This window comes from Drosophila virilis, chromosome X, assembly GCF_030788295.1.
Source record: "Drosophila virilis strain 15010-1051.87 chromosome X, Dvir_AGI_RSII-ME, whole genome shotgun sequence".
NCBI lineage: Eukaryota > Metazoa > Arthropoda > Insecta > Diptera > Drosophilidae > Drosophila > Drosophila virilis.
The window spans coordinates 20,070,255-20,095,632 of record NC_091543.1 but is presented as its reverse complement, the minus strand read 5'-3'; the positions used below and the strand labels follow the sequence as shown (position 1 = coordinate 20,095,632).

The window sequence follows — 25,378 nt, the reverse complement described above, 5'->3', positions numbered from 1 at the left end:
ATGAAAATCTGTTTGAAAACAGAATATTGATGTTAATAGCTTTAAAACTGAAAAAACAGTTCCTGATGCTGATCTAGAATATAGTTTATGATTTTCCGAGACTCCTTCTTCAATGCATTACACATTCCATGATAAAATTATAATACCCTGCACAGGAAATGGATTCAATGGAGTTCCTAAAGCCCCTACGATGAGGTATATCCAGTTATTACAGCACTGTGGTTCTAACGTATCTGCTGCTCAGTCTGAAACGTGTGCTAATTTTTAGAAAATCGCTTAAAGCCATAAGAATTACACATAAAATAAGAAACAGTCGTAATTGAAATAAGTATTACTTGATATTATGCATTTTTTTGGTAGTGCTTGATTTAATGATAATTCGCATGAATTTAAATTTCTCTGCTTGAAAACGCACACACACACACACGCATGTATTCTATTTATGCGCACATTTGTGTGCATGCATATATGTATGTGTGTATATGTGCATGTGTATACATATGCACATACATATGTATATGCATGTATTTATCTTGTAGCTGTGGACTTAATAAACTAGCAGAGCTAATCATTGTGTCAGTTAGGTAACTCGACATGGGCACATGGTGCAGGTCACGTTCGGCTGGTAGCCAGGCTATCATGTCTCCTAAATTTCTCCCAGTTTCATGAGAGACTCACCCCCCCCCACCCCACTTCGGCGCTGAGCATACACGCTCTCCTGCGCTCCTGCTGCTCGGCTGTTGCAAATCCACACTCAGTTTTTTTATGTGTCACATTGAGTTATTTTCAACGCGAATTTTCGAAATATATTTTGTCGAACATTCGCTGCGCCTGTGACCAGCTGATGCAGTTACGGGCGGCGGGCGGCGGTAGACGGTAGACGGTAGGCGGGCGAGGCAGCATTGAGAGGGGAAGGGAATTTGTATTTTTTCGATATACATATGTATGTATGCATTCCCGTTCGCATTCACATTCTTCTGACGCTGCTTTTCTCTTATTGCATACGCGCTTCTTTTTTTTTTGGGGGGGGCCTCTTTTTTTTTTTTTTTTTTTTGTTTTTTCTTGTTGCTGTTGTTGTTTCTTATGCTCATTTTGTGCTTTGCTTTTTTGGACACTGCCAGCGATGGCATTTTTGTGGCCTAAATGCAGACGGTTGGCATAGGGGCGGAATGGGGGACGACAATGGGTGACTGAGGATTGGTTGTTGCAATGTGTCAGCGCCAGTTGCCTCAATGAATCTGTTTACAATTTCCACTTTGTTGTCTTGGCCTCTCGCTCTCGCTTTCGCAGCCTTGCGCGCTGTCTCTGTCGCTCTAGTCAAATGTATGGCTTTGTGGCTTTGTGTGTCGATTTGTATACAGCACATGCCACATGAATGTTGCACGACGTGCTGTGCATGAATGTATGTGTGTGTGTCAGTGTGTGTGTGTGTGTGTGTGGCTTGCGCTGATAGCTGATAACAGTTAAGAGCTTAGAGCCAAGCGAGTGCCCAAACAAACAGAGCCAAGCGATGCAAGAAGCGGACTGGAAGAGACAGGCGACGGGCAGGCAAAAGCCACCGCCCACTAGCGCAACTTTTTGCAAGCTTGCAAACGATTCTAAACACACACACACACACACACACACACGCACAAGCACCGTTAAACGGTGACAGACTCAGCAAAAAAAAAAGCGGTTGCAGGCAGCAACAGCAGCAGCAACGACAATGTCAAACAAAAAAAAACTCGAACGAGTTGCCAGCGCAGCCAACGACTTCTAATAAAAACCGGGACGGCAACAACGAAAGCGTTGCAGCAGGAAAATTGTTCAAGAAAATTCTTAAAAGAAATTAGCAAAAAAAAAAAAAAAGATGTACAACAAAAAAAAAAAAAAGAAAAAAAACAACAACAAAAAGAAAAGGCAAAAACAACAGCAGTAGCAACAACAAAACTGAAACTAAAACAAACGACGACAGCGTTGCGATTTTCTGCCGTTAGCTTTTTATGCGGCGCGCAGCGTAAAGCTCAACGTCTCGAGAGCCGTGCCATTTCAGAGAGTGCAAGATAAAGAGCGTAAAATCGGTATGCGAATAAGAGAGCGCGCGGAATGGAGAGCGCAGCACGAGCCGCGACTTGGCGCTCACTGCTGCTGCTGCTGCTGCTAGTGCAGCGCTTCCTAAAGAAGACAAACTGCAGCGAACAAGTCACAATGTCACCCGACAAAAGCATCGCAAATGATTTGACTTGCGACGCAAGATAACTTTTTTAAGGATTAACTTTGTATATGAGACGAATTCATTGTGTTTAATAACAACATAATTAGTATAATAGGAAGAATATTAAATATCTCTGTCATTTTTCCATTAAATTGTGAACATTATTATCGCACAATTGCGCAATACTAGCTCACAAAAGCAGGAAAACAGTTATGTATAATCAGTATGAGACTAGAAAATCAAAAATCTGAACTCTTGAAATATTAACAATTCGTTCGTAAACAAAGGCGACGTTATAGCTATGCGAGTAAGGTTGACTATTTAACAAATCTATGTTTTCTTTTATTCAGATAAATATAAAATTTTAAAATTTATTTTCATTTAACATTCATAATAATGTTGCCTTACAAAACATATAATTATCAAATATCAATTATTTTGTTGGTAATTAATAATTATGTTTTATTGTTCCGAACATTTTCATGAGAGACGTTTTTGTCGCCTGTTTCTATACACAAAGAGAATTTTGAGTCACAATCGCAATAATGTCGTCAGCCGGATGCTTAGCTAGCTTTTTCGCAATAGAATAAAAGAATAAAAGCAAAAAAAAAAGAAAATAAACAAAAAACAAAAAAAAAAATACCATGTAGCAACAAAAAAGGCGAGTGCGAAAGAAGCAGAGAGAAAGGAGCGAGAGAGAAAGTATCAGCGCAAAGGGGCAGGGAGGAAAACAACGCGGCGCAGTTAAAAAATTGCGTTGTTCATAAATCAGTCTCAATTAAAATTAACTGGAAAATGCAACGCTAATTAGATCTGCGGTCAGCACTATGCCTGGGCCACTTTACGTTTGCGGCAGCGACTGCTCCTGGACCTGAATCGGACTGCATCACACGGCGCACGGAACCGGCCGGCATTTGGGCGGGGCGGCGCGGCGCGACATGGCTTGAAGGCACCGAATTTTTGTTAAGCATTCGTCTGTATGTACGCATATGTGTGATTTACAATTTGCAGGAAAAACGATGCGGCATTTGTTTAATAACAATTAAAATAATAGCAGTCACAACAACAACAATAACAACAACAATAACAACGGCAGCCGAAACACGCCGACAAACGTAGCGAACAAGCATGACAATAATTGCCAGTTGTTGTTGACTGCTGACAACAACATGCGAAACGAAATGCCGACAATAACAACACAGCACAATAACAAAAAGAATAATAAAAAAACAACAATTATCTATCAACAGCACGCGCGACACACGTTACGTATACGCAATACATGGCTAGCCCGCTCATCATACGATAAACAACATCATCATGAACGTAATTATCATGAGATGTCGCCATTATCATCTTCGTATTCCAACCACAAACGTCGTCGGCATCGTTGCCGTCGCCGATTCGTTACGTTACGTTGTCGTTCCGACGTCTAAATGAGCACTAAAACGTAACTCAACGACGCAGACGATGCCGGGCAGCCGGCACAGTCAAAAAAAAAAAAAAAAAAAAATTAAATAAAAAAAAGTAATAACAACAACAGCAGCATATAAAACTATCCTTGCTGCACTCTCTGCGCGCTTTCTATTCGCTCTCATTCTCTCTCTCTCTCTCTTTCTCTCTCGCGCGCGCATTCCTGACGTTTATCAGCAGTTTGTAACAGAGACGCAGCAGCCAAAAGAAGCAACGGCCGCAGCTTTTGGGGGCGTCAAGGCGTCAGGACAAAAGGCAGAGCAGCGCGCTCTCCATTTCGCTTATGTGTTTGTATGTGTGTGCCTTGGTATGTGTGCACTTCAGCATGGATGAACGAACGTCAAATAGAACATGTGCTAATGAATTATCAACTGTCGGCACAGCGTAAACGTTATAGCGGACACGGCGACGAATGGACAAGGATAAATGAATGGATGAGGGGATAATAAAAAAAAAAATACAAATAACTAGTACATATATATCTATAGATATATATATATATATAAATGGGTGAAGGCATGCGACTGTATGTGGGACAATCCAAATGGTAGCCTACTTAATAGAGGGAGAGAACACTGCAATCAACGGCAAATGAATAACAGCTTAATGAATGAGTGCATTCACACTGAACGCAACGTAAACGCGTCACGAATCCATTTTTAGACCAATTGACACTATAGCTGCTGCAAGCTTATGACTTATTTGATCAGAAGATAAGAGACTACTGTTTGCAAAATGACTGTGAATCGATAAATTGATTGCAATATATGTATATATCATAACAAGAGCTTAAGTTCATTTATTCAAGGGAGTTTTACTTTAGAACTTGATCTTGGCCTCTGAATAACTCATAGCCCTAATTGAGCACAAGGTTTTAACGCTATCCTTTAATGTGCTATATTTATTAAAAACATTATCTCGATTGGTAAATATATCGATAAAAGAATTCCTAGTGTTAATTCAGACTATTCCATATGTTTCTACACCATACTACCACATTTCGCCAATTCAATATAATTTCATGTTATTGTTTAATTAACAAATGCACTCAATAAAAATCGATGCATATATATATGTGTGTGTCTATGCATAGGAGTATCGATAGTTAGGCGTTGTTTTCATTATTAACCTTGGGCTTGGCACGTTATTAAATCATCTACAGACTCTGAAAAGTTATGTAGCACACTTTTGGGCGCCTGCAAGCGGCAACTTTCTGTAAACTGCATATGTATTAGTCTGTCTGTGTAACATGCCTCCTTGTGCTTATATATATTCATATGTACATATTCATGTGTGTTTGTGTGGTTTTGTGAGCTTGTGTGTGTGTGTGTGTGTGTGTGTGAGTGTCTGTACCAAAAGGTAAATGACATCAATGGAGGTTGGCTGGCTGCTCAGTCGCAAACGGGCGCTGACTGCGACTGCGAGTGCGAGTGCGAGTGCGAGTGCAGCGTGTTTACTTTTTGCTTGCATTTTCTGGTCGCTGGTCTCGGTTTCCGTTTGCTGCTTGCCTGCTTACAGTTTCCGGCTTTAGCCAACACACACAAACGCACACACATACATCTGTACACACACAGCGGCTGAGTTTCTATGCGCGCGCCTAACTGTATGCAATGATTTTTTCTTCATTTTTAAGCAGCCTGCACAAACGCTGCATATGAGGGCGGCACACACACACACACACACACACACACACACACGCTTTGAAGTTTGCAGCTTTGGCAAGCTCTTTAATAACTAATCAGAGCCAAAAAGTGGGCACTGCCTGGCGGGCAATCGCCAAGTTATCCGTTGTGTTGAGAACTTTTTGGAAACAGCAGAAATTGCCGCTTATTGTTTGCAGATAACTGAAATCAATGCAGGCGTTGCAAAGGGGGCGTGGCAAGTCAGTGTTCAAGTTTTGGCCCATTGCCAAAGAAATGAAATTCTATAAAATGTTCATTTCGAATTTATTATCGAACATCAAATGCTCTATCATCATTAAGGTCATGAGAAAAGCATTTACAAGACATTTAGTTATAGAATGTCCACAAGATTAACGAAATGGGACCAGTTCTATATGGCTTTTGGACAGTGTCAGTGCAATTTGTGTCAAATTTTCTACATGTGCAACGAAATGAAATGGAAGAGACATAACGACAATTTAAAAAGGAACGTATTGGAATTAGAACAGACTTTAAACACTCGTATTTTCTTTAAATTAAAAAAAAAGGAGCGTGTTCTATATAAATTGGAACACTGCAGTGGAATCGGAGCACTCAAAATTAAAGAAAAGATTTCAGAAGTGCTACAAATTGAAATTGAAACACTTTATATCTACGTTTACACTTAAAGCGTGTGGAACGAAATGGAAATAAAACAGACTATATATTTTATGCGTCCTTTGGTATAATGTACTTCAAATTTTTGCTAGATTTTATAGATTGTTGCTTCAAATTGAGAACGTTGGAATGGAACGTTCAAATAATATATATTTTAAGATGAACTGTATGTCCAAGCGATTCATTAGATAATTCGGATACTTTTAATACCCTCTCCTTGTGCAGGGAGCATAACAAAAGGAAAAATTTCGTTTTGGGCCAACCAACCAAGGATAAAGTTTGTTATGTAAAATATTTTGGTCTCTTTGAACCGGCGACTTACCGCTGGGATCGTGATGTGGTGGCGGCAGACCCGCCTGCTGTGGCTGATGCTGCTGATGATGATGATGGGGATTGGGCGCACAGAATGCACTTGAGCCGCCGCCTAGTGTTGGCGGTGGTCCGGCGGGCGGGGGTGGCGGATATGCGCTGGCCCTATACGAAGGCGGCGGTGAGCCAACATCGCAACGATCCGGCGGCACCGTGGGCGGACCACCCTGCGGCGGCGGCGGACCGTAATGGGCCTGCGGCGGCGGTCCACCATAATGATGAGGCGGCGGTGGCGGACCACCATGATACTCTGCCGCCTGCTGGTAATGATGCGCGTGTGCTGCATGCGCTGCATGGGCAGCCGCATACTGATGCTGATGATGCATATGCAGCACTCCGCTGCCGGCGGGCGCCAATTGATGGGCATGGTAAGCGGCAGCGGCCGCGGCAGCTGCAGCCGCAGCGGCTGCATAAGATGGCGGCGGCGGTCCATGATGATCCGGCGGCATATGCTCCGTATGCAGGCCCAGATCCGGGGCATGATACATGCCCGCGCTGAGCGGTTCGCCCGGCAGCAGCACGTGCGGCGCCGGCGGCTGCACGGGCAGCGGCGGTGAGCTGTGCGCTGCAAGCGGCAAAGATGGAAATATAAAGAATGTTGTCAACCAGGATTGAATGGCAGCTAACAACTGAATTTTACTGGATATGAATCGTTGAATAGAGTGCATTTCGTTGACAATATTGAACAAATCGATAAATATATTCGGCTAAAATAACAGTATGTGATCTCGAATGTGATCACATTCTACCAATATTGACATTATTCAGTAAGTGGAAAATCAACAATATAAAATTTAAATAGCTTTAAAAAATTATATAAATCGAAAAGTAATTTAGCCAATTGGTAATTATTAGCGTTGCCATATAGTTGGAAATAGCCAAAACAAACGGCAAATGAATTGTCATCGTTGCCATACTCTTAAGAATCGAATATGTTGGACTTAACATCGAATTTTATCGCTGTATCGGAATAAAACCAATAGATACTGAAATAGTATACTCCATAGACAAAGTGGAAAGGGAATATGGACATACATATATCCGTATTCTGTTCGAATAAACGCACTTTATTCGCCACTTTTGAAACATAAAACTTGAAACGTGAAGTCTTGTCTGCTGAGCTCCTATAAGGAGGAAACAATATATATATATTATTATATTATTATTATTAAAAAAATTAATATAAATTTATATTCGATTCTTAGGTCAATTAATCGAAAGAAAAAAATCAATGTTGCCATATTCTTAAAATTTAAAAATTATAATGTTTGAAAAGGTTTTTTTTTTTTTGAATTTGTAACTTACCCTCACTTAGACCGGAACTGGCACCAGGTGGCAGCATGCTGGACAGAGCGCTGAGTGGCGTATAGGATTTGGGTGGCTCGACGGAGCCGGGTCGCAGAAGGCGCTCCTCGGTAACGCTGGACTGGACACGATATTGCATTTTACAGTATGCCTCCTGGGCAGCACCATTGCTGGCATTCACATAGACGCCGGTAATGGTGACATCCGTGTCCTGAACAATGACCACACTGGATGACGTAGGACGGCTGCAGTCCTTGGCATCTTTGGCGCTGCTCGAATCGCCACGATAGCCAGTTGTTGTAATGGTAGTGTCCGTATTCGTCTCCTTGGTCTCCTTGGAGTACTTGGAATCGTTGCTTTCCTCGATCATATTGCTCTGCGGCTTGTTACTCAATGCCGCATCCTTTAGATCCTTTAGCTCTTTGGCCTCCTTGGACTCTCTGCTGTCCTTATCCTTGCACTCTTTGGGCTCCTTTTTGATGTGCAGCTCGGCTTGGGCTTTGGTCGCGCTCGTAACCTTGGTGACCTTCGTAACCGTCGGCCTTGTGGTTTCCAGCTCATCGTAGCTCTCAAAGCTGCTGCAATCGCTGGCCAAATTCTTGTCCAGATGCCGTTCCACTTCGTAGGTGGCCGCCACAATGGCGCTGGCATTGAGGCTGGCCATACGCTTGCGCGCCAATATGCCCTTATAGTCGCCAATGAGCTCCTCGGTGAAGGCGCTTTTGCGCTTCTTGGGCAACTGTTTGGGCGGCGGCTTGGACTTAGCTTTATCCATATCCTTTGCCTTCTCCCTGTCACGATCCTTGTCCTTGGCATCGGTATCATGCTGGGCATGCTGTTGCGTCTCCCCATCGCTGTCCTCGACCGGAACTTTTTTGTGATGGTTCTTCTTTTTGGATTCACCATCACCAGCTGTTGGCGTTTGCTTCTTGGCGGGCGTTTTCTTCTGCAGCTTCTTCTTCTTTTGCTGTTGTAAGCGCTGCAACTGCAACTCCTCCGCCTCGCTGTCGCTATCGAATTCCCAATGCTTGCCCACGCCGCGTCCGCCGGGCACATAGCGCAGCTCACGACGCGGCTCCACGACAATCTCTGCCTCTGCTTTCTCCTTCTCCTTATCCTTATCCTTATCCTTGTCTTTTTCCTTGTCTCTATCCCGGTCCCTGTCCCTGTCTGACGGCAGCTCGCTTTTGTTGTTGTCATCGTCGCTGCCATCGAGCGTGCGTATGCGCGGCGGCTGCTGCGTCGCCTTGGACAGCCCCAGCTCATGGGCGGTACGGGATTCATTCTCATAGAGGCACTGCACCTTGGCCAGCGCATTCAGCGAGGCCATGCGATGCCGCTTGGCCCCATAGCTGCTCAGCTTTTTCTCATCCTCCGAATCGCTGCTATCGGAGCGCGAACTATCGCTGGCCGCCGCTGCTGGCGGCGTTGGCAGCTTTGATTTGGCTGCCGCTTGTTTTTTTTTGCCAGCAGCAACTGTTGCTGTTGTGCCAGCTGTTGTTGTTGCTGCTGCTGCTGCTGCTGCTGCTGCTGTTGTCAGCGTGGGCGTATTAAGCTTGCGTTTGATTTGCTTCTTGCCGCCGCCTTTGGCCAACAGCTCCACAGCAGCAACTGTTGCAGCTGCTTGCTCCTGTTTGAACTTTTCGTCCTTGGCTAGCAGCTTTTGCTCCAGCTGTTTGAGCGGCCTGTTGTCCTCGTCGGAAAACTCGCGCAGCTCCTTCAGCGTTGGCAGCACCATTTTGATGGGCTCCTCATCCTCGGAGCCGCTCTTAAAGTCGTATATATCATTCGCCGCATTCAAGGAGCTCAGCGCCGTTTTACTGCAGGCCTGCTGCAGTCGGGCTTTGCCCGCTGATGTTTTGCTGTATTTGTTTTTGGGGCGCTGCTTGGCGGGCGCCGCTGCTGCAGCTGCGGGGCTTGGTGTTATTATCCCGCTGCCCGTGGGCGTTGACTCTATGGGCGTCGGCGCCGGCGTTGGCGTTGGCGTTGGCGTCGCCGTTGGCGTTGGCGGTGTTTGCATGCTATTGATTTCCTCCAAGTCCATGTGCACCAGCTCCGTGTTGGAGTCGAGCTGGGCGCGTGTCTTCGTTTTGCTCTGCTCCAACTCTGTTGCTGTTGTTGTTGCTGCTGCTGCTGTTGCTGTTGCTGCTGCTGTTGTTGTTGTTGCTGTTGCTTGCGCCCCCTTTTTGCCACCCTTGGGTGCTGTCACACCGCCCCTGCCCTTGTCTTTTTGCGTTTGTTGCTGCGTTTGCTGTTGTTGTTGTTGCTGTTGTTTTTTGGGCGCCGCCTTTGTCGCTTTGGCTGCCAATGTGGACGGCGGCTCGAGCTTGGCCTTTTTGGCCGCGGACTGTTTGGCGCCTTTGGCACCAGGAGATTCTTTGCTATCGCAATGAGCATCCTTTGGCTCGCTTAATACTGCCTCCGGCTCCTTGGACTTTTCCTTTTCCTTCTCCTTATCCTTCTCCTTATCCTTATCCTTCTCCCTCTCCCTCTCCTTCTCCTTGTCGCGCTCCCTGTCCAACTTGCTGGACTCGTTGTCCACACGCTGACGCTTGACATTGAGCGGCTTGCCAGGATTCAGGCTGGCTATGACCTTGACAGCTGCTGCACGCGATTTGGTCTTCACATTCTCCGATATGGAGGACTTGAGGCCCTCGCTCATGCGCTCCTCGCCGCTGGGCAGCAGATTGTCAAAGCCATGAATCTTGATGTCCAGACTCTTGAGCATTTTATTTATGGCTCGCGCCTTGCCGTCCTCCTGACGCTCCTCCGGCGACAGCTTTAGCGTACTCGATCCGCCAGACTTGTCCGTGCTGGCGCACGTTGTTGTTGCTGTTGCAGCGGATGTTGCTGCTGCTCCAGCTGTTGTTGTTGCTGTTGTTGTTGTTGTTGCTATTGCACTGGACCCCGTCGCCTGCTGTTGCTGTCGCTTTGTGGCGGTTGTTGTTGTTGTTGCTGTTGGTGCTGCCTCCGATTTGGCACACCTTTTATCCTCCGGCTCGTCCGTTAGCTTCTGCTGCTTGCCACTGCTGCGCTTCTTTGACGTCGACGTCGACGTCGTCGCTGTGGCAGACGTTGCCGTCGTCGCAGCTGTCGCGCGCTGCTGTCGCTCGGCGACGCTGGAACGCTTCTTCGGACCCATCTCCGTGCGCTGCCCAGCCAAGAGACTAGTGTGTGCAAGGGAAGAGAGAGAGAGACAGATAAAGCTCATAAGAGAGACAGAAAGCCAGGAAAAACATAAAGGCGAATAATATCGTTACATGTACTCGCTAAATGCATACTCTATGCTAAGAGTGTTTTTTTTTTGTACTACACGCGACATGTGCTAGTTACACGTCTACGATACACTATAAAAAAGTCATTTGTGCATTAAAAAACCATTTTAGCTTCATTCAAAACTGTTTTGTACACAAATTAAATGGAAAAGTGTATAAATTTTAGCCCACGTTGGTAAGAATTGAAGGAAAACAAGTAAGCGCGTTCTAGTCGAAGGCGCCGCACTAGCAGATACCCTAAAGCTAAACGTATCTGTATCCTTATCTGTATCTGTATCTGCATCTGCATCTGAATTTCTATCTGTAAATTTGTCTGTGCCTATATCTGTGTATATTATAAAAAGAACCTAGATATCTTGTTTCGTGCAACTAGCATTTAAATTTTTTGAGTTTGGCTTAAAAGCCCATATCTCAAAATCGATATTTATCGATAACATATAATATGAAAGGAGATATCGAAAAATTGATAAGCTCGTCATGATAACGATATTTATCGATAACATATAATATGGAAGAAGATATCGAAAAATTGATAAGCTCGTCATGATAACGATATTTATCGATAACATATAATATGGAAGGAGATATCGAAAAATTGATAAGCTCGTCATGATAACGATATTTATCGATAACATATAATATGGAAGGAGATATCGAAAAATTGATAAGCTCGTCATGATAACGATATTTATCGATAACATATAATATGAAAGAAGATATCGAAAAATTGATAAGCTCGTCATGATAACGGTATACGAGAACATATATATTTCCAGTCTCTTGCTCGACTCACGACTCGTTCATATTGCAAGGTAATGGGACTCGGCTAGATCGACTCGGCTTATAGTCTCTATCAAGAGCTTATAGACTTTATGTTAGCGTAAATACTTCCGACCGCCTCTTACATACTTCTCCCGAATCCAATTGATTATTCCAACCAAAAAAAAAAAAATAATAATCATAATAATGTTCCCATCGTGCACAGTTCCCGTTCCCTATTCCTTTCTAATTTGATGACTACACATTTTTATCTTTTACATTGCATACATATGTACACATGTGCTCGATATTTCATTTGCATGTCAGAGGAAACAGCTGAGTCAGTTGTTTCAGCGACTTTCCACTTCACTTTTAATTTCTTTTCCCTTTTTTTTCTGGTTCAAGTGTCAGCGCGTGACAAACAATGAAAATTTTAGTCGCAATTTCTACCCGTCAGTTCTTTGGCATCGCGTCTCTTCATTAGAGAGCCGACCAGACACAAGAGCTAAGGGAAATTTTTGTCAAAGGAATATTCCGACAAATGAGAAATCTTTATTTTTTACTTGGATGTTTTAGGCAACGTAAGTTACTTAAGCCTTGTTTAAGGCTGGTTAAAAACAAAAGTATCCCATTTATGAAAATTCTATATTATGAATTAAAAATGCAGTTACTGGAATTCACAACTTTTTGCTCATATATAAGTTGATAAAAATGTTACTCAATATTTATACATATTTTATTTTTTTTGGGTTTCACAATAGGCCCTCCGCTTGCTTCGCTCTCAAGATTTTCATTAGAATATTCGCTGAGCTGGGATTAGGCCATGTATTATGGATTATCAAAGTTGTAAGCCAATTTAGAAGACTAAAGGCTTGCACTGAAATGTTTTGTGTTTACAAAAGTTCAAAGTTTACCCATAACGGAAAATATATACAAAAAAAGCACAGGGATTTACATGTAATAGGGGAAGAAATCGATAGGTTTAAAGAAAATTTGCGAATATTCTAGATTTGTTGAACGGACACATTGGCAGACGAGCCTAGATCAATACATTTTCATAACAAGGTATAATCATGATTTAGACAAGAATGATTTATACATGATTATATAATAAACGCAGCATAAGCTGAGCAATAGTTTTAGATAGTCTACCTTCGAATTCAATGTTTTTTAGGCAAGATCTCTTTTCCAGCTAACACCAATACGCAAGCACATTCACACATACTACACATGCAAGTGTTGGTTAATGTGTAAGACTCCAAGTCAAGCTCTTAAGCTACAGTTACATGCACATACATACATACACATATGCATATTTACCTTACGCTCTCGCTCGCTTGCACTCGCGCCTTCTTTCAGTTGGCGGGCGGGCGGGCGCGCGAGCGCGCTCTCGCTCTCTCTCTTTCGCTCTTACTAGCAGTGTTTGTTTTTTTTTTTTTTAGGTGAGCTGGGAGTACCAGTAACAGTTTAAGCCAAAGCCATTCCTGGGCATTGGCAGCAGCAGCGCCATTTGGGTGATGAGCCGCCTAGCGTAGGCGCTGCGCTGTTGCGAGTTTAAATGCAAATTATTTTGTTTGTTTTTGTTTGATTAGGTTGTCTTTTGATTTGTTGTTTTTAGTGCTTTTGCACTGTTTTAGCCTATAAAATATGCAACACTTTTTATTTAGTAATTGAACATAAACAAAACGGTTAACACGCATTTCAAGCAGATTTCATCATAATTTATGCATTACAACGGCTGCGGCGGCTGTTGCAAGCGTTTTATGCAAATGCGCCAACACTCACGTACACACAGATACACACACACAAGCACACACACACACACATATGGATGTAAGTTAAAAAGTTACAAGACATTTGTTTACGCTCGCTCATTTGTGACGATATGGCAACACTGTGCGTAGTTTGCTCACGTATACATACACATATACAGACACACTGGGCATTGGGCACATTGCTAAAACATCAACAAAAGAAAAACTGAAATTAACATAGCCAACAACGCACCAACACACACACACACGCACTAACGACAAGGAGATACACAAAGGAGGTGCCTTAGCAGAACTCTATTAAAAACTGGGCGCACTTTTTCCAACTTATAAAGTGTATGAATTTGGGATTTGTATTTTCCAAGCAAATTGACAACAACAACAACATCAACACACACACACGCACACACACACACTTATGTACACAATTCGAGTATTGGGGCGAACGCCCGCCCGCTTGCGTACACAATTTAATGATGCAGAGGAGTGCTCTTATTGGAAGTGAATTGCCTTGCGTTTTAGATGCTTGCATTTAATGTTAGTGGCATATGCACATTCAAACTCAACAAACTAGAAAAAATAACAAAAAAAAATAAAAGAACAACAGCAGCAGCTGCCGTTGCCAAAGCACACGCACACGCAGCGAAAAAAATTTTTAACGCGGACACTCGACACACACGCTCACGAGCATCTTATCAGACTGGCGCTCTCTATAGTGATGGCTAAACGTCCCGATATATCGCTAAACATTTGGGCTGTTATTTAACATTGATGTCAATGCGCACCTATCGATAGTGGTTGTTAACATTAGCACGAATTGATGTTAGCTGAACTATCGAGCCAGAATGTTTCGAGAAAATGTTAAAATTGCATTTTGACAATTCTTTGTACACATTTTTATATTTAAATTTGAAAAGATTAAAATTAGTGCTGGATATTTTTTAGGGTGTATAAACATGATTTAAACTTTTGGTAGTCGGTTTTTTATAAAATATATGAAAAATTATTGTAAATTTTAAAGAATATTTAAAATTCAATAATTTCTATTTCGATTTTATTTTTATATATATTTTGAAAGCCAAAACCCGAAGTAATAAAATAAGAAGAATAATAAACTGGATAGAAAATACTTAACTCTGCTTTAAAAATGCTCCTTACAGAGCGACCACTAAACCACGTCAGTAATACATATATATATATGAGAATTGCGTAGAAAGGCGATACATATTTAACCGGGGTCCAAGGAGTAAGGGTAAATTTATAGACTGCATAATAAATAGTAATAATAGCACATAACACAAAAGTGTAGAGTAAAACTCATTACTTACCCGTTCACATCCTTAAATTGCACCTTTCTATGCGATTTTCATAAATTCAAGTAACAGGATTCGACGCTTGTAAAGAAAGAGATAGCGCGAGTGAGAAAATGGGAAAGTCCGAAGAAGAAAGAGAGGGAGACAATTATAATGAAAGTTCCACATTTAATTTGATAATATTTCATAAAAATATTCAATTCAATCAATTTTAATAATACAAAATTTATTCTCAATTTAATTTGCAGCTCCAATAAAGCTTGTATATATTTTATAAGTACATGACTTTTAATGTGTGGAAAATCCAATCGGATATAAAATACAATTGTTTTTGTACTAATAGTGAAGCCTCTTTAGCTCTCTCCTAACATCAATCGAGCAATACGCCTACGCCTAGGATATGATTCTGGGAGGAATGGGCTGATCGCCAAATCCATTATATGAACACAATTTCTCCAAGGCGTTTAGAGCGATGGTCAGCTCCCTATTGTTAGCAAATGCAATTTTAAAGCTCTTCGCAACATGCGATACAACGCGCAGTCCCTCACAGTAGAGATTGAGTTCCTGCTTATCGAAGACTTCAGCGTCATCGTCACCGTTCTGGGCCTTGCTTGAATCCTCATCCACAGTGCGATTGGCCAGCAGCTCGGAGCTAACGAATGGCTCGACAATCAGATTAAATATGGCTATCAGAAAGCTGCCATTTGTCTTATATCTCTGCAGGCCGTCGAGCATGTGCTGCAGAAAGAACTTCTCAGCTGCCATGGGCAGCAGGCTAACGGTTGAGACATCACCGAGCGCCAAATCACCGGCTAGATAGAGGCCCATGCAACTGGATACCATCTCAGATGTATAGTTGCGCACCAGCTCCGACTCGTCCACCAGCAGCTGCAGCACCAGACGTATATAGTTGCCAATGATGTCCGCATCGTCCGAGTATAGAACCTGCTGCACGTGCACGGTGAGGCGATCCAATAGCTGGGCAGCTCTGTAGCGCAGATAGGACTTCTTTTTGGGTGCCGCTATGTGGAGCGCATAGCGTATCAGTGGCAGCCACAATGGCTGATACTGCTGCCGCATGCCGCTCTGCATGATGTGTCGCGTTATGCAGATGACGACGCCCGGCTCCGCATCGAAGCCGCCGCGTTCGAGCAGCTGTTTGGTGGTCAGCTCCAGTTTATTCAGCATGGCCAGCAGGGCATAGACACGACCGGCCATGCCGGGCGCCCAGCGTGGGCCGCGTTCAACCACCGCAGCGAGCTTCATCACATGCTGCTGCACATCGTCCGATTCGCGCAATTGAGCTGCCAGCGCCAGACGTTGAGCTGGCGACAGCGACTTATAATAGAGCATCACATCCGGATCGAACTGAAAGTGTTTCACCTCGTAGCTTTCGATGAGGCCGCGTGTTTTGCTGCATCCATTTGATTGTTGGATGAGCACATACAGCCACAAATCGATCTTCAACTGTTCCAATGTCGATGGCAGATTTTCCGGCAGCACCAACAACTTTTGCATGGTCTCCAGCAGATTTGCCGGCTTCTGTGTCAGCCGCTGCAAATGTAGCCCAAACAGCACATAGAATTTCGGTGAAATCGCGTGCAGCTCACAACGTTTATAAACAGCCTCATGGTCCAGCTCATGGATCACCAGCAGAGCGTTGAGCAGCGCAACGCCAAAGTATTTGCCGTCCTGCGCATCCTGCATAATGGCAATCAGTACATTCAATATGGCATTAAATATGAACATATTGTGCTCATATATCTTTATGGCGGCCAACGAGAGCATGTACATCGTTGTGCTGATCAATCTCACATCCTGCCAGCGTGCGATGCGATACAGTTCCATCAATTGCAGCGTTATGCCATGCAGTTTATTTAAATTTTTCGGAAGAGTGCCATGCTTTGAAAGTAAATATCATATTAATCAAATGTTGAGTAAAAATAAGAAAGAAATAAACCATATTTATACTCTTCACAAGACTAAATTAAGCCAAAGCGAAAACTTTGCGTATTTGCAATAACTAACTCTAGTCGGGCGTGCTCGACTGGAAGATATCCTGAGCCCAGCGCCTAGCTGCTTTTGTAAACAGTCTAGCTTCTCGCTATCCATGCATTCACAAGAAAAACACACACACACAATCACACGATTCGCCGAGCTGCTTCCTCCCTTTACTTACACGTCGTATGGGTTATCCATTCTTGAATAACTTCGGTGCATATTATACGATTTTTATGAAACTTTCACTACAACTATAAAGCACTGAAATATGTGGTAATACCAAGGCAGAAGGTTATACCTCGAAAAAATTAGATATATATCTATATATTTGTAATTTTTGGCAAGAACAGGGTGAGGGTATCACAAAAGTGAAATATTCTAAATCAAATTTTAACTCTCTCGCTCTTATAAACTCCAAGATATGGTCGAAAAGAGTATGCACAAATCGATCCTTATCGATTTCGTGGAGAAACGAGGCGAGTTATCAATGGCTTGTAATGAACTCGAACTTTTGGCGCCCCGGGAAGACATAAGTTACAATTTTCAAGTCTTCAACTCTTTCACTCCACGAGATCGTTGAGTTTGTACATAAGAAAAAGTCGGTTATTCCTCGAACAATAAGATTTTTGAAATTTCGGAAGAATAAGAGGGGGTATACACAAAGTGAAATATTTCGTATATGTATATTCTATACGAGAGCCTAAATATAATTTTTGATGTTCGTAGCTCCACCTAGTTCCGAGATATGGTCGAAAAAGAGAATGTTGAAATCGATTCTTATCGATTTCGTGAAATAGCAAGACAACTTATCGATAAGTTGAAATAAACATGATTTAATGAGCTCAATGAGCTCATAGGCACAAACAGATGGGCTAAATCGAAGCGCTTCTTGATACTGCTCAAGAATCAATATGAATTACAAAGCTGACAAAGTCTTCTTCTATGCATTGTTGCATATGCATATGTCTTCTTGCCCAATGCTGACCACCCACTGCTATCGAGTGCTTGTCCCTGCAATTGAGCACATTGACAATTCATATAAGTAAATAATCGGCCTACCTTCTTGTGCTTAAAGTTAAGCACTTTGAAGACCATCGCAATCCGGCGTATACGCTTGATGGCCGTGGTGGCATTCACGAAGTTGGCCAACACCTGGCTGGCGCGGTAGCGTGTCGTATTATCGTGCACGCATGCGATTTGCTGCAGGAAAGGCACAAATTCGCTGAGCTGTTAAATGGACATACATATATATATGAGCAATAGGTTAATTATATTGTTAAACAGTTAGCGAGAAGAAATACTCACATTCAAACTGGACTCGGCACCCTCCATGGAGGATGGATAGAGGCGACTGAGCAGCTGGAGCGTGGCCTCCAGTTGAACTGTTTGGCCACCCGATGTCTGCTGTGCTTCCGCCGCCTGCTTGAGACCAGCATGAAAGTAATCGAACAGCTGGGGATAGCGCGTAAAGAAGATGCGTCCGGTCATGCGATTGCGCACGTGCAGCTCACCCACATCGGTGCGTGCACGCTCCACGCCAAAGATGCGCACCATCAGCGCGGAGAGCATCAATGTGGCGCTATTGCGTTCGGCCCATTCGACAGCGACTAGGCTCTCCAAGGCGCACATAATGCCACGACCCACAAACTCACCCACCAGCTCGGCCAGTTCGCTGCAGCGGAAGAGCGCACGCATTATGTTCATCGCATGGCTACGGGCAACGGCCGCATCGGGACCGGGTCCACGACGCTCACACACATCGAGCAACAGGGACATGCTCTTGCTGAACGTATGATGGGTGCCCAGTTTGAGCTCGGTGCAGATGAGCGCCTGCAGCATGTAGGGCATGCCGGCGCTGCGTCTTGTCGCGCACAAATCTTTGCCGCCATCGCCCACAACCAATTGCATGGCCTCGTCCAGCCAAACGGGCGGCAATTGATTCAAAGCCGGCTCATCGCTATGCCAGAAACGTCGACAGAGCAGCGAAAAGCCGACATAGGCCTGCTCAAAGGCGCCGCGGTGCTTGATATCAGCGAGCAGCAACAGAAATTGCTCGCCAATGATTGCCACCTGCTCCTGGCTGAGCAGATAGTGCTGTTTGCGCTCCTGCTGCAGCGGTGCACGCTGCACCAGTTCGCCCATTAGAAGGGATATTTCCTTGATGCTGCGCCAGGCGCACAACAACACCAGCTGCGGCACTATGGACAGCGTATCCAGCTCCTGTTTGGACTCCAGTTTCGGGTCCTCCACCTCTGTGGGCCTGTCGCCAGGCAAATGGCCTTCCGGCGACTCGCTGCCCACCACGGGCAACACAATGTCACTGATCGTTATGCAGAGATGCAACAACTGATCCACATACTGACGCCAGAGTATGTCCTCGGCCAGTTGTTTTAGCTCCAGCTGCTGCAGCAAATGGCGACTAGCGAAGAGCAGGCCATACAATGGATTCGTTTTTGCCGCCAGCGTTAGATCGGTCTGTGCCAGGACAACGCCGTCGCGCAGATGCTGCAGGCAGAGCTGCAGGACGGCATAATAGCGTGGATGATGCTTGGGCAGCTCCAGTGTGTCTGGCAGCGGTGTGTCCACCTCAGCCGCCTTGCAATACACCTGCAGCTGATAGGCGCCCGTGGCGGAGTCTGGCGGACGCGCCGATAGCAGCAGCTCCATCATTTCAGCGGGCTGATGTCGTGAGCATTTCTGCAATTTGGCCAACAAATGGGCAGCCTGCAGCTTGTTGTGCTCGTAACTGTCGCGCAGGCAATGATCCACAAAGGGCAACGTTTGCGGCGGCATTCGCTCCAGCCAAGGCAGACCCAGACGTTCCAGCATTTCGATGCAGTCGCGCAATATGCGCATCGATAGCCAGCGACGTCCATAGTTGGCGGTGGGAAACAAATTCAGCGCCAACATATTCAACAGTGTGTTCAAAAAGTTAATCAACATGTGATCCTCACTAACGATCGTCGTCTCCTTGATCTGTTGGGCCAAATTGTGTTCCAAACGCTTGACCGCCTTCTGCATGAGCCCGTGCCCAATCTGACGCATATGGGCGCTGGGATTGTTGACATTGTTCTGCAGATAACTGATAATCGAATCCAGCTCGAAGCGTGTGTACGGCTCGCTGAGGCGCGGCGTCTCCACCACAAAACAGAGAGCGAGCAGGCGCGTATTGTCATCCACGCCAATAAGGGCCGCACTTATCTGTTCAATGTGCTCCGCCATCAGCGATTTGACAAGACGATGCTGGCCATGACGGCGTGCCGTCAACAGGGCCGCCAATTTGGTGCTAAATGGCAAATTACGCTGCTTGAGCATCTCCGGCAGCACATCCGGCTCCAGCTGTACCGCGGCCTTGATAAGCCGCTCAATCGCCGCCAGACGATCATCGCACGGCTGTGCCGCCTTAATTAGAGCCGTGCACCACACATTTAGCCAATCCTTCGATTCTTCTTCCCTGTGTGCAACGGTCATCATGCCTGTAATACATTTAACAGAATTTTCTTTTACTATGACAATTATTTCTCATTGAATTGAATTTAATTGAAAGAATAAATATATAATAGAAATATAATGGAGTGACAATCAGTTTTAGTAACCTCTTTAGTTTAAAAGAATCTGACTGGCTCGAGGTAACTTTTAACTATATCTTTTCGTATTTTAAAGGCAACTCAATTAAAATAAAAACCTCTTGTCCATCTATCAACATTTAAGATAACTTCATTTTAAGGCTGAGCTAAATCATTTAACGCAAAGCAATTTCCCTTTTCTTATTCAATGCAAACGACAAAAAGTTTTAATCCTTGAATCAAGCTATGCTGATTATATATTAACTAGTTCTCTTGTCAATCGATAAAGCAGCTTGGACATGGCCTCAAGACTTTATAGAATTATCAAAGACAATTACTAAGTAAAAATCGCAAAAGACTTACACTTGAACAGGGAATTTACGCTATCCTCCAGCCCCAGATAGGCGGGAAACATTTTATCAAAAATGCTGGGGCAATTTTGCAGCACCGATTTGGTGCCCATCACCTCGACCAGCTGCTGCAGCATCAGACAGACAGATGGGAGTGGCATGCGATGACGTTCGAACTGTGCATAGACCTGTCCAATGATGTTCGTCTGTCCGGCGGCATTGGCATGCTGCAGCACTTGATGCAGCATATTGGCACACATGTGGCGAATCGATTCGACGCTGCTCGAGATGTGCTCAAGGGAGAAGCGCATCAGCATGGCCAATATCAGGCAATACATGATCTGTGCACGATCCTGCAGCTGTATAAATGCCAAAGATTTTGAATAGGTGTGCAGATGCTTGGATAAATAAACCAAAAAATTGGTAATACTGGCAGAGCCCTTGACCTGATCCAATACACGCTTCAATATGTCCAATGCCTGGGCCGATCGGCTGGCATAGTCGCTTTTCTGCAGCACCAACAGCGATGCTGCCTTAATGGGCAGTTCGTTAAAATCGTTCAGCTCCTGGCATTTGGTCAGGTATTCATCAAAATCATTGAACAGTCGCGCATTGTGACCGATCGACAGGCCGGCTATGGCGCGCACATCCCACGGCGTGTCCACGTTACGGGCCACGCACTCGGCCACCTCATCGATGAATCGCAATTGCTGGCAACGCTCCACTACCAGCTGAAATTTGTACTCAGTCATAAAGTTGACATGGAAGCGCAACAGATTCTGTATATATAAATAAAACTCATTGCGACGTGTCGGCGATAGCTCCGCGCCCTGCTCACTGCAAATTAGAATCAATTAGTGATACATATTAGATTCAAGCAGGAATCAGTATTAACTTTACCAAAAGCTAAGCTACGCTTGCCTACCTGATGGTCGTCCAGTACAGGCGCAATGCCTTGGGCACCAACGGTATAAAACAGTATATCTCCTGGGCGAGCGCATCGCGGCCAAACGGAAAGTTGTGCAGGCAAGCGCTAACCGAGACGAACACATCGTTCAGGAAGTCGGCGTGCACGGTGCTATTATTGATGCTCATCGCGAGGTAGCGCAGTGCAGCACGCAGGGCGCTCAGTAAAATTTCCTTGGTGTGTGTTGTTTTGCCCCTTTTGGTGCACTCGCTGTTTGAGAAGAGCCTGGCCGAAAGGAGTCGCAGGTAAAATGAAAGCAACTCGCCTCAACGATAAACATTGGATTCATACCTGGTGACTACGCCGCGCACGGGATGCTTTAGGGGGCACACGAATAGCACATCGGCAAGAAAGCCAAAGGCCTGTGGCTCCTCATAGATTTGTTTGACAATAGACATTTGTTTGGCACAGTTTGTGGCTGCCGCGAATTTCAGCACGTAGTCGACTTGTGCTAAACAACACGCCAGAAGCTCGCATTTAAAATGACTTCAATTTGTGTAGATACTTGTACTCACAATTTGACCACTTTGGCGGCAGCGGGACAAGTGCGCCGCGCATCTCGGCAAAGCGTTTGGGATGCGCGCACAATTTGAGGGCGGCCACGCGCAAATTTAAGTCATTCATTTTGACAAACTAAGTAAATGCAATTGCCGGCAGAAGCAACGTGCTGACTTGCTTATTAGAGAATAAATGATTGTTGACACTTTATCGATATTCCGATGAGTATCGATTACCACTGTTCGCGGAATAACACTTGAAGCATAGTGTTGCAAAATGTGTTAACATATAAATTGCATGAGTATTTAATATTGTTTTGTACGAATAGAACAGCGCCTCACACAATATTTATATTTAACTAAAACACCATCAGGTGCGATTTCTCATAATGCAACCTTTTATTGGCAGTTTACTAGACTCTTAGGAAAATATGTTGCTGGCACATCGAGCTTCATTCAATTTATGCGCGCGTGTCCAAGCAATGGATCACAGCTCTAGTATTCAAATTTGCCAATAATTAACTATTTATAATATGCAGACATTGATAACTAGTAATGAGTCTACTCTATTCCAGTCACAAACCCTGTTGTATGCTTTTTCTTATAAGTCGCATTTACATCCGTGTTTTAGGTTTATTACAATGTATTCATCAATTAGAAACATACAAGTACATGAACATAATATGCATTTTTTGTGCATCGTATGTTGCCAAATTTACAGACGGCGACCACGACGACCTCCCTTCCTGCGTGTAGAATCGGATGGAATGGGTGTGACATCCTCAATGCGGCCGATTTTCATCGATGAACGTGCCAAAGCACGCAGTGCGGATTGGGCACCGGGTCCCGGGGTCTTGGTCTTGTTGCCACCCGTAGCACGCAATTTGATGTGCAGAGCAGTAATGCCAAGGACCTTGCACCTTTCAGCCACATCCTGAAACGTTCACAAATTGAACAGTTATTAGCATAAATGATGTGGACATTCATTCTGTCAATAGGAAATCTAACCTGAGCGGCCAACATGGCGGCGTACGGGGAAGCCTCATCACGATCGGCCTTGACCTTCATGCCGCCGGTGACACGTGCGATGGTTTCGCGACCGGACAAGTCGGTAACGTGCACGAAAGTGTCGTTGAAGCTGGCATAGATGTGGGCAACGCCGAAAACGTTCTCGCCATCGCGCACCTGCGGTCCCAGCGAGACCTGCACTTCCTCTTTCTGAACTTTAGCCTTCCTGGGAGCCATTCTGCAGCAATTAAAGACGAATCAGCAACTGTTGGGAAGAAGTATGTACACAGTTCAACAAGTTGTTTTCACATTTTTCAAGCTATGCACATGGCAGCTTCGCACAGGCACATACAAAAAAATATATAGAAGAAAAAAAAAAAAAACAAAACAAAAAGTTGCCATTGGGGCACGGACACAACGAAACAAAAACAAGAAAACTTGCTGCAAATCTGCTTTAAATATATTGCGCTTATTGCCTGTTCTATAATTCATGTTTTTGTTTAGAAGTTATGGCTTAAAAACGTATTTTTTGTATTAAAAAAACGAGAGAATGTCACAACACGAACCAATTGCGTGAACCGGATATTAAAAAAGAAGGCTATGTAGCAGCTGTCACTGGGGGGTTGCCACTCAATTCACAATAGGCATGTGAGCTGTCAAAATGCCCATGGTTGCAATGGCAAACACACCATACACGCAGCTATCGATAGGTGCTTATCCACTGCAATAAGAGTCCGTGACGTCAGACCGTATTAGTATTTATAAATTTTAATAAATAGATGTGCAAACATAAACTTAAGATTTTGTAAATTAATTTAATGCTTAATAAGCTTAATTAGTTACTTAAAATGTCAATTTGCAAGCTCTTCCATTTTGTGAATGATAGCCAAACTAACATGGCGTAATCTTGTACATTCGATAACTGCTAACTGCAACTAGTGCATTCGATAGAAGTCAACTTTTTTTTGACTGTCACAAGGTATCTTTGGAACGGACAAGGAACGATGTCGTGGGTTTCGGACTACCAGTATACTTTTATACAAAAGATAGCGTTCCAGGCGCTACAACTATCCGGCCACATACCCCACCACATTGCATTTGTTATGGATGGCAATCGACGATTCGCCCGCTCCAAACAACTAGATAAGATTGAGGGACATTCGCGTGGCTTCTCCAAGCTGGCCGATGTGCTTCGATGGTGCCTCGATATGGGCATACGAGAGGTGACCACGTTCGCCTTCAGCATTGAGAACTTCAAACGTTCCAACGAAGAGGTCGAAGGTCTATTCAATCTGGCCAGAGATAAGTTCTCCAAGCTGCTGGAGGAGACCAGCCGCCTAGATGAGCACGGCATACGAATCCGAGTGATTGGTAACCTTCTATTGCTGCCGGCAGATCTGCAGCGGCTCATCGCGACTGCCATGTTGCGCACTGAACGCAACGACAAGCTATTTTTAAATGTCGCCTTTGCGTACACCTCCCGCGACGAAATCACACAGGCCGTGGAAGCTGTCCTGAGGGAGGACGAGCAAGCTGATGATCCACTGCAGCCCACTGATATCAATGAGCGACTGCTGGAGGCGTGCCTATACACGCGCCACTCACCGCCACCGGATCTGGTGTTTCGCACATCCGGCGAGACACGACTGAGTGACTTTATGATGTGGCAGGTGTGTAGCCTATAATATTGGGTGCAGCATCAGTAACGATGAACATCTTATTGTTGTCTTTCAGCTGAGCACATCTGTGCTGTACTTTACGGATGTGCTGTGGCCACAGATAACCATATGGAACTTTTTGGCCAGCATTGTTGCCTATCAGCGCGACAGGTGCCGCCTGGAGGATTACAGGCGTGGGGAGCGGCTGCATAGCGTACAACTGGCCAAATCCAGTGAATTCTATAGCCTGCGCGTTCAGAAATTTCTGCTTAAGCTGGATGCCAATCGTCGGAAACTATTGATTGCCTTGGCTTCCAACTAATGCCAGGCGAATTGTTTATTGTTGTGATAGGGGAATAAATTAAATGTAAATAATTTAAATTCGTGTACCTGTTACTTGATACAAGTCTTTCAAAGCAGCCGGTGAATGTTCTGACAATATGTTTGATGAATGCCAGATACAATTGCCATTAATATATACGCATGGCCATTATCAGAAAATGTTTTATTTTGAATTGAAATATATTTCGATTCTTTTGAATATCGCAGTCAG

At 44.3% G+C, this 25,378-nt stretch overlaps 4 protein-coding genes across 7 annotated transcripts in view; 1 reads left to right on the top strand and 3 right to left on the bottom strand.

The window, feature by feature from the left end:
* Positions 1-14,166, bottom strand: part of Hers (Histone gene-specific Epigenetic Repressor in late S phase) — a 54,279-nt gene extending 40,113 nt beyond the window's left edge. Inside the window, exons 1-4 of one of the 3 annotated variants that reach the window (XM_032440105.2) lie at positions 14,103-14,166; positions 13,014-13,331; positions 7,660-10,826; positions 6,308-6,919 (exon numbers count right to left, since the gene is read on the bottom strand). In XM_032440105.2, coding sequence (XP_032295996.1) covers positions 6,308-6,919; positions 7,660-10,801 — 3,754 coding nt within the window. In that variant the 5' untranslated portion in view covers positions 10,802-10,826; positions 13,014-13,331; positions 14,103-14,166. Of the gene's footprint in view, positions 1-6,307; positions 6,920-7,659; positions 10,827-13,013; positions 13,332-13,930 lie in introns of all 3 variants that reach the window. The other 2 variants (XM_032440104.2, XM_070206607.1) reach the window with 2 other exon arrangements.
* Positions 14,167-14,945: 779 nt separating this feature from the next.
* THADA (Thyroid adenoma-associated protein homolog) lies at positions 14,946-22,355 on the bottom strand. Its single transcript, XM_002055626.4, has 7 exons — positions 22,178-22,355; positions 21,954-22,113; positions 21,621-21,887; positions 20,709-21,532; positions 18,085-20,255; positions 17,839-18,006; positions 14,946-16,680 (listed from the first exon to the last, which is right to left on the bottom strand). The coding sequence occupies exons 1-7, from the start codon at positions 22,284-22,286 to the stop codon at positions 15,172-15,174; spliced, it is 5,208 nt and encodes a 1,735-aa protein (XP_002055662.1). The 5' UTR covers positions 22,287-22,355; the 3' UTR covers positions 14,946-15,171.
* A 417-nt stretch (positions 22,356-22,772) lies between these two features.
* On the bottom strand, positions 22,773-23,750 carry LOC6631359 (small ribosomal subunit protein uS11A). 2 transcript variants are annotated; one of them, XM_002055627.4, is made up of 3 exons: positions 23,734-23,750; positions 23,168-23,432; positions 22,773-23,093 (listed from the first exon to the last, which is right to left on the bottom strand). In XM_002055627.4, exons 2-3 carry the CDS (start codon positions 23,402-23,404, stop codon positions 22,875-22,877), a joined length of 456 nt encoding a protein of 151 aa, XP_002055663.1. In that variant the 5' UTR covers positions 23,405-23,432; positions 23,734-23,750; the 3' UTR covers positions 22,773-22,874. The 2 variants fall into 2 exon arrangements, with proteins under 2 accessions (XP_002055663.1, XP_070062760.1); XM_070206659.1 differs by lacking the exon at positions 23,734-23,750 and having other exon boundaries at positions 23,168-23,459.
* A 151-nt stretch (positions 23,751-23,901) lies between these two features.
* Positions 23,902-25,206, top strand: Dhdds (Dehydrodolichyl diphosphate synthase subunit). Its single transcript, XM_002055628.4, has 2 exons — positions 23,902-24,837; positions 24,902-25,206. Exons 1-2 carry the CDS (start codon positions 24,172-24,174, stop codon positions 25,145-25,147), a joined length of 912 nt encoding a protein of 303 aa, XP_002055664.1. The 5' UTR covers positions 23,902-24,171; the 3' UTR covers positions 25,148-25,206.
* Positions 25,207-25,378: the final 172 nt, after the last annotated feature.

Bases quoted from the DNA above. Each gene is read 5' to 3' on its own strand.
- THADA (XM_002055626.4), bottom strand. From the start codon at position 22,286: ATGAATGACTTAAATTTGCGCGTGGCCGCCCTCAAATTGTGCGCGCAT. The intron at 21,888-21,953 runs GTATGAATCCAA...CCTTTCGGCCAG, and splicing joins GTGCGCGGCGTAGTCACCAG to GCTCTTCTCAAACAGCGAGT. The intron at 20,256-20,708 runs GTAAGTCTTTTG...AATGTATTACAG, and splicing joins CGTAAATTCCCTGTTCAAGT to GCATGATGACCGTTGCACAC.
- LOC6631359 (XM_002055627.4), bottom strand. From the start codon at position 23,404: ATGGCTCCCAGGAAGGCTAAAGTTCAGAAAGAGGAAGTGCAGGTCTCG. The intron at 23,094-23,167 runs GTTAGATTTCCT...TGAACGTTTCAG, and splicing joins CCGCCATGTTGGCCGCTCAG to GATGTGGCTGAAAGGTGCAA.
- Dhdds (XM_002055628.4), top strand. From the start codon at position 24,172: ATGTCGTGGGTTTCGGACTACCAGTATACTTTTATACAAAAGATAGCG. The intron at 24,838-24,901 runs GTGTGTAGCCTA...GTTGTCTTTCAG, and splicing joins GTGACTTTATGATGTGGCAG to CTGAGCACATCTGTGCTGTA.